This window comes from Olea europaea, chromosome 11 (genome assembly GCF_002742605.1).
Source record: "Olea europaea var. sylvestris chromosome 11, O_europaea_v1, whole genome shotgun sequence".
NCBI classification, from domain to species: domain Eukaryota; kingdom Viridiplantae; phylum Streptophyta; class Magnoliopsida; order Lamiales; family Oleaceae; genus Olea; species Olea europaea.
Genome location: NC_036247.1, coordinates 20584971 through 20593240, shown reverse-complemented (window position 1 = coordinate 20593240; position 8270 = coordinate 20584971). Strand labels below are relative to the sequence as shown.

The 8270-nt window shown below is 29.8% G+C and overlaps 1 protein-coding gene across 1 annotated transcript; it reads right to left on the bottom strand.

Annotated features, from left to right (window-relative positions):
* Window positions 1-6545: 6545 nt before the first annotated feature.
* Window positions 6546-7920, bottom strand: LOC111404935 (EG45-like domain containing protein). Its single transcript, XM_023033661.1, has 3 exons — window positions 7729-7920; window positions 6901-7177; window positions 6546-6755 (listed from the first exon to the last, which is right to left on the bottom strand). Exons 1-3 carry the CDS (start codon window positions 7829-7831, stop codon window positions 6749-6751), a joined length of 387 nt encoding a protein of 128 aa, XP_022889429.1. The 5' UTR covers window positions 7832-7920; the 3' UTR covers window positions 6546-6748.
* Window positions 7921-8270: the final 350 nt, after the last annotated feature.

The following is an 8270-nucleotide window of genomic DNA, read 5'->3' as shown; positions in this document are numbered from 1 at the left end:
ATTGTTCCAAAATACATTTTTCTTGAAAATCTATTTTTAATGGAGTCCAAACAAGTCTAATTTGTATTGGTAGGCATATCCCTAAATATTCCTTTTTAAGAGTAATTAATTCTAGTATTCTAAAAAGCATAATGTATAGCGATATGTGGAGGCCAAACTTTAGTCAATGTGCACCTAGGTGAGGCTTAGGCATAAAATAGCATTTTTTTATTTTAATATTATTTTAAAATTTTAATCGATTAAAAATTATTTAATAATACATACAAATTATAGTGACAAATGCAATTTGAAGAGCTTAACAGGACAAATATAATTTTGAACAATAAACGAATTACATTATAATGATGCTAGTTGAAATATTTGGAGAGTTTTTAATTTCTATTAATTAGTAAAAGATAGGAAATAATTAATTAACTTAATGAAATGTAATTAACTATTTGTGCAATAATGTAATACACTACAGTCAAATCAAAAAAACAATACGTTGCTGTCAAACCAAAGGTACAATACATTACAACCAAACCAATGGTACAATGTACTAAGCCAAACCAAGGGGATTCTTGTCTCACATCGAAGGTTTACAACAAAATCCTTGGAGATGTCCTTTATAAATTTGTGGATCAATAAGTGAGTAAGCAACTTTTTTGGTCTTTCAATTTATATGCTTAAAAGTTGAAAAAATTACAATTATTAAATTTTGGGCATTTCAATCCAATTGGCCTAAAAGTTGAAAACTTTATATAGTGTAATTTTTCTTTTTAAATACTGAAAAAATAATAATGCGCACCATGACACACTTATGCGAGCCTTGGTGCGCCTTCAAGCTGTCAAAGCTTATGTTGACGTGCCATTTAAAACACTGATTAATTCTGACGAAAATTAGGTTGAGCCCTTGAGTGGCTAAACGTGGAATCGCTCTTCAACTTGGAACTGTTGATGTTCGAGATTCAGCGTACTTTTCAAAGATACAGTTTCAATCGCATTTAATTAATTAGTATAGGTTTGTTGAAGGAGAAATCGAAGCAGTTATGGTAAGATCTCCGAATTGTAAAAAGTTCCTTGTTGAAGGAATAATCCAAATTGTTATGTGCCATTTAAAAGGACAGATTTTCCCCAGTAATAGAAAGTAGAAACTAAAATTTAAAGCCAAATTTTCTTAGACATCATGCATGTATTCATTAATTAGTGCCAATATTTACGGACGGTTGCGTGGGAGTTGTTTCGCATAATTTTCAAAGCCGGCAAATCGATAAGAGGAATTATTAAGCTAATAGTCCAAATGAGACACAACTTCAAATTCATAAACTTTGAATTTTATTCTCAGTTATATTCATTTCCTATTATGTAGATTTGTTTCACACGTCTTGTCATAGATTTTTAATTGTAATAATCTTCGGATTCAAGATAGAATTAAGGCCAAGTGACAGAGAATTGTTGACAGACTCACATGCTTGTGGGCTCCTCCTGAATTAACAATTAAAAATAAAAAAAATAAAAAAATAAAAAAAATAAAGAATAAAAACAGAAGAAAGTGACCCCCTTTTTTGTGAGTATCGATCAAGTTATATGTCAACCATTTTTCTGTCACTGTAACATCTTCCTTCATAATATTCCGAAGTTTAGACTTGAAATAGTTTTTAAAATATTATTTGTGTGCTAGTGTGGTTCATAATGACTTCTTTAAGGGGATAAAGTGAATATCATCGAAAAATAAAGAAGAAAAGAGCAATCAAAATTTTACACCAAATATGTGAGATTATGGAAATTGGTGAATATCAAATATGTACATTAGAAGATAAAATGTCTATTGATAAAATTATGAAGATTTTGAAATGAGAATTTTAGTCAATGGAATCTATATGTTTTCCCTCCCAATTTCGACAGAATTTCCCCTCTTTTTTGAGATTTCTGATGTGCTTAGAAGTCAATTTATTGTACAAGAACGAGAGAAATTGAGATTTGATCGGAGATTGTTTCTCGATTAGATATACTCTTTAAATTTTGAAGAGGTCCAAATCTTGATGTTCTTTCCAGTCAAAGCTTTTTTTAGGGGAGACAATCTTTAAATCTTTAGATTCTTTACCATGTAATTCAATATTTTTTGAATTGTGCAATTGTCTTATTTATAGAAGATTTAAAGGATATTTTACTCATTTTCAGGATCTGATATTCTTTTATCTGTGTGTTAAAAGTCGTTATTAAGTCCCATTATTAATGTTGTTCTTTTCTAGTACTTGTCCAGAATTTCATCGACAATGCTATAGGTACAGACAACACATGACAAGATAATATTGAAAGATGGAAAAAAAAAAAAAAACTAATCCAATCATATTTTGTCACATCAATTTCGGTACAGGTTCTATTAAAATTTTTCAATACTCGTTGATATATTGGAATTTCATAGTTTGCATGCAAGAGTTTAATGCACTAACTTCTAGGTCAATTTTGTCAGAATTCGCAGTAAAGTTTATGTTCATGTCTGAGACCCTAGTTGAATGTTAGGGTTCTGCGTACGTGGGAGCCTCGATCGTCTAGTGTTTTTTTTTTTTTTGGTCGGAAAAACCTAGTCGATCGAGTTATAAATATTTATCCATGTCACATCAGCATGCGAAAGGATCATCTTCACAGATGATGTGGCATCCAAGTGGGAGACGTCGTTATTTGGGTCGAAGGGTTAAATATTTTACCAATTGGGAAATGTGGTTTGTCTTGGCGATGGTGAATTTCCGTTCAAAAGTAATGATACTAATACCCCTAAAAGTATATTGGGCTGGACAACGAAGTAAAATATTAATTAATTTTATAGCAGGACTATCCTAAAGAATTAATCATACATGATTGCCTTATGGAATACCTAAATCCTTAGTAGGATAGTGGTAGCCATCAGTGAACTTGAAATTCCGTGATATGTCAATGAGTGAGTTCAATTTATTATCATCATCATATCAGTACATTGTGAGCCAATCGAAGCAATGAACATGTATTCACCTTTGAAATTCGTCAACTTGTTCGATGGCTAAATGAATCCGCTGTAGTATTTTTTATTTTATTTTTTTTAAGAGAAAGCAGTTTAAATATAAACATGTAAAAAAGAAACTGCTTTCAAAATGCGATCTGGAAGGAAAAAGGGTCATCTAGTCCTGCTCTAATTACTTGACATCCGACAGGGTAACATGAATTGTAGGGATAAATTTATATTGTTTATACAATTTTTGTATAATTTAAGAGTTCAGTTTTCTGCCTTTAGTGGTAAAATTGAAAACTAATAATTATACAAAGTAGTTTTGAATTGGCTCGATTAAATATAACTATCGTAGTTTAAATTATATAATTCCAATGGATCTCTTTAGTAGCTTCAGAAAAAGTTGTGTGCTTAATAAAGGTCAGGTACTGCTTGTGCAAAAATGAAAAATTAGAGATAAGAGTTAAACAAACTAGGTATAAGACATGGCGCTATAAATAAAGCTTGGGGGGATGGCCAACTCAGACAATTTGCACTGCTCTGGCTGCCTTCTACAGATTAGAAAAGAGTGATTTTGATCTCTTGATTTTCTTATTCTATTCCACAAACTCTTTGACTTGTTCTTGATATGCTCATTCACCAACTGTTATTCATGCTTTTGATATTTATCAAAGAAGAGTTTGAAAGTGTTATGTCCTAAATTCAATCAAATTTGATTTTAAACATTTTTTATGTATAATTTATATATTTCATTTATGACAAACTGTTATTTAATTTAATTAATATTCTAATAAAATAAATAATAGAATCTGTAGATTCAAGTCTTAATAATTTGTTAATTACAAAAAGTTGCAATTGTAAGATACAAATTACATGTGATCGAATCTTAAATCATCCGTGGTCATAAGTAATAATGAGATATAAATATCGCTTTTATGGATAAACAATCACATGTGGCATTTCTTACTTTTAAAGTAAGTAGCTGATCTCACAAGGTAAAGTGTTGTGACACTTAAATGAATACGTTGATGTTTTATTATAGAACGAAACATTGGAAATCTATTGGAGAGATTTTATGTGAATAACTATCTGAGTATTAGTGGTTAATCTCTAGCCTTTGATAGTGGAATTGGTTTTTCGACTTATGGTCATCATAGTGCCTTATATTATGACAGTCATACTATGGTAATATTGGATATGGCTTTGCCAGGGATTGCTCATACGGCATCATTCAGAATATGTCAAGAAACATATAAAGATTGTGAATTATCAAAAGAGGATTCAGAACTCTTAATTAATAAGAGCTTATGATCTACATTTCATTCAATTAAGTTGATAACGAAATTCTTGACTAACGTGTACTCATAAGTCAAAAAAGATTTTTCGGCTTATATTGACTTAATAGTAGAATGAAAGATATGATAGATAATTGAGATTGACACATATCCATATCTTGTAATTGATCGGATCATATTAACGAAATGATTATAGTTTTACGATAAATGAACAAGTTTCATTTTTCGTACCATATGACATTTTGTGTTATTACCTGATACACTACTAGATGTCAATTTGGAACGATTAGTGTGAATTGTCGATAAATTAAAAAAAGAATATTTTAATTTATCAATTTTGATTAGATTAAATTAATACTTCATACCATTCAACATCACGATCAGGAATCTAATGGGTCGTACACAAAAGAAGAACTAGAAAAATGAGGTTTACCAATTAATTAATTAATAAGTGTTGGATAATTAATTAATTAGGTTGTTTGTTAATAGGTTCGAATTAATTAATTGGATTAATTAATTCTTGTACCATATTAATTAATTATATTAATTAAATATTGGATCGATTTAAGTTTAAAAGAGAAGCCAAGCCCACTTAGACTTATATTAATAAGCTATTATGGTTTCAGAAATAATAGAACACGATTCATATTATTGTTAGTATAAGAAAAAAGAAATCCTAATTTTCTCATTCTTGTTCCTGCGTAGATTTTCATTGAAAGTTGGACAATTTGACAGTTGTGAATTGCAGATCGTAATTGTTTGTGTTCCATGATCGGCAAAGGAGATTGCAGAATTTATCAAATGTATGATTTTAAACACAATTTCTATCTAAATACAATAAAATCCTTGGTAGAAAATTAAAATCTGTTTTATTTTTTGCAATATCCAACCATGTTGGAAATCTCAAAATTGAACCTAATATTCAAGATTCAAGAACATGATTGAAGTAGGTTCTGTCTAGGTAAGAATTTAGATTTAAAGATTAGTTACACATCAAAGGTAGTTCTGCAAATTTTATTTGAGTAACATGGTTATTATTATTATTATTATTATTATTATTATTATTATTATTATTATTATTATTATTATGTAAATCTAATAATTTAATAAATATTTTGGATCAAGTATTGTCAAGGTAAATGATAATTGTTGTATAATTTTTACTATTTTTCAATGAACATAAAACAAATAAAAAAGTTTTCTAATGGAAATTAATAAGGGGGTATCGGGGGCACTTTACAGTCTTTTTCAAACTCTTAAAAATGGTAAAATAATGAATAAGTTGTTCATAACAGTCAAAGGGTTGGAAGAGCCGTAGATCTATCTCCGTATTTTCCACATACATTACCTAGCAGAGGTCCCTATAACGTTCTCTATTTTTATTTTTATTATTATTTTTTTTTTAATTTCCTAATTGTTCATCCCACTTGTTTATAAATGGTTCTTTTTTCTTTTTTCTTTCTTTTTTTTAGTGTGAAGACTTTTAATCAACTCCAACTTACTTTATCCCAAAGTTTGATTATTTTAGTTCTTTTCTTTTATTATTTGCCTCATTATTACATATATTTGACTTTGCAACGGATATAGAGAAAAAGTGATTAACGTTGAGAAATTGAAAAAGAATCGACTAATGAAAATTTGAGACCAAATGTGTCACTTCCAATCATAGCAATTGGTGAATCAAAACTAGGAAAGTTTAACTGAGAATTTCAGCCAATGGAAATTGTTATGGTGGTGAATGAAGCAAATTGCCTAATGTACTAATACTGAACTGGTAATTTGTCAAGGAAAAGTATCTTTTACTGGAAGTAAGTAAATCATTTTGATAGAAAATAAGTCCTACTTTCAAAATAAGAAACATTTTGTAATCACAAGTATGAAAAGTAACTTTCGAAGCATGATCAAAAGAGAAAAAAATTACTTTAGAAATAATTTAATTTTCTTCGTTAAATTAGCCAAACTTCTTACCCACTTCGAATTTGCAACTGAAGTTACGGTTTGTTAAAATTGACATGGTTGGATTTTAGAAAATCAACAGCAAGAATTGAGAATTGAAATATTTTGAACTTTCAGCGGTTGTTATAGAGGTATAGATAGGGTTTGTAATAGTGATTTGGGTGGTGGAATAACTCGGTGACAGTGAACATATTTAGACAATAGATATGACTGTCTTCTGTACATTTAATTTTTTTATTAATGTTCTATTTATTATCGTATCCTTTAAAAAGAGAATTCAATTTGTTACAGGCATACTCTCCAATATTAGTAACGATCTATTGAAGGTCAAATAACAAATATCGCAGTGATACATAAATTTCGAAATTTTATTTGTATATGGAAGTTATCAATAGATATCTTCACATTCACACAGCAAACACCAACTTGTTATTACAGAAAATTCTTAAATTGACTTATTATATTATGCCTAAAATATGCTGAAAAGCTTATTCTCGGTAACTTGAAGTTTCTTGTTTTCCCACATTAAGTTGTCTCAGACCCTGAAAATCACAAAAAAAAAAAAAAAGGAAAAGAAATTTAACTAAGTTAGTGCTAATAGCTACGAGAATTGATCAAAGCACAACTAAATGAAATCTACGAAAACAAATTTACTTATTGACAAAATTAAATTATCATATTCCTTACTGATTATATTCAATTCGGATTCTTCCAGCATCAGTGTTAGCAATGGTGGAGAAGGCTTCCTGGGAGAGATCAAGTTGGTCAGCTCCACATCCTGGGCAAAGATCTACAATTGTTACGGTTACATCATTCCCCGTGCAAGGTTGTGGTACGCCTTGGTTAGTCGGTCCAGTGCAAGTCACTCGATACCTTGTTCCACATGCTGCTCCATTGTTGTACAATGAAGGATTTGCCGCTGCGATCATTCTGCCTCGGTCTTCATTGCCATAACATGCCGATGCTGCGAATAGTTCAACCAGTGTCATAAATAAGCTTGTAGATAGTTTTACTTATAGATAGATCATAAACTGGATTATTTTTAGAGCCTGTCTTTGTAAATCGAAAGTAAAATTCAATGAATTATTAGAGGAACATGCGTGACACTCAATCTTCCGATTAACCTAGTTCATAAATATCGACAATATTTGTGGTTGTGAATGAATATTTTTAGACGGTATAGGTGTTCGAATTGGTTTTCATATATAAAAACACTTTGAGCTAAACACAAAAAAAAAAAAAAGAAAAAAAGAAAAGAAAAAAAGACTTGAATCTCAATTATAATTGAAAAAAAATAAAAATTAATGACTTAAAAAATGTGTTCAAATCACATTATAATTTGAACTAATTTTGAAAAGTTTAACCTCGGGTGGTCAAGTCTTCAAAATGGTTCAAAACCTCTACTTTGTCACATGAAAAATATATTTGAAAAACAAAAAAAATAATGACATCTTAACGGGAAAACTCATTAATTTCCAACTTCTAATTTAAATAAGATCATGAATGGAAACTTACGAAAATAAGTTGTGTAGAAAGTGGCAGTGCCGGGAATGGCACTGGTCATGGAAATCAAGCTTGTGGCAATGAGTGCCACAATGATGATACGTTCAATCGCCATTCTTAAACAATTTAACTAACAAAAGCTTTAAATTTTTGTTTCTACTGACTATTCTATAGGGAATCACAATTTTCTGCATCTAACTAACAATATATTATGCCTATTTATAGCACAAGGATTGCTACAGTAAAATGTGTAGTTTTTCCTCTTTTGCTGCTAAATTCCAACCGGAAACGCAATTCTTCACACGTTGTCCAGAAAGTGACCTCTTGCAGGAAAAATATTAATTATATATTGTTGGTAGATTTCGTTCTATTTCTAAGAAAATGCAGGGTCTTTAATTAATTAAAAAATGTACATAATTTGCATTGATAGGCATATCCCATGAATATTCCTTTTAAGATAATTTTTGTTACATTTTCTCTCTCTCTTAATTTCAAAGCATCTGCAAAAACATTCGAAAGTGTACCTTACGTAGCTAAACTTGGAAGTTCCCTCT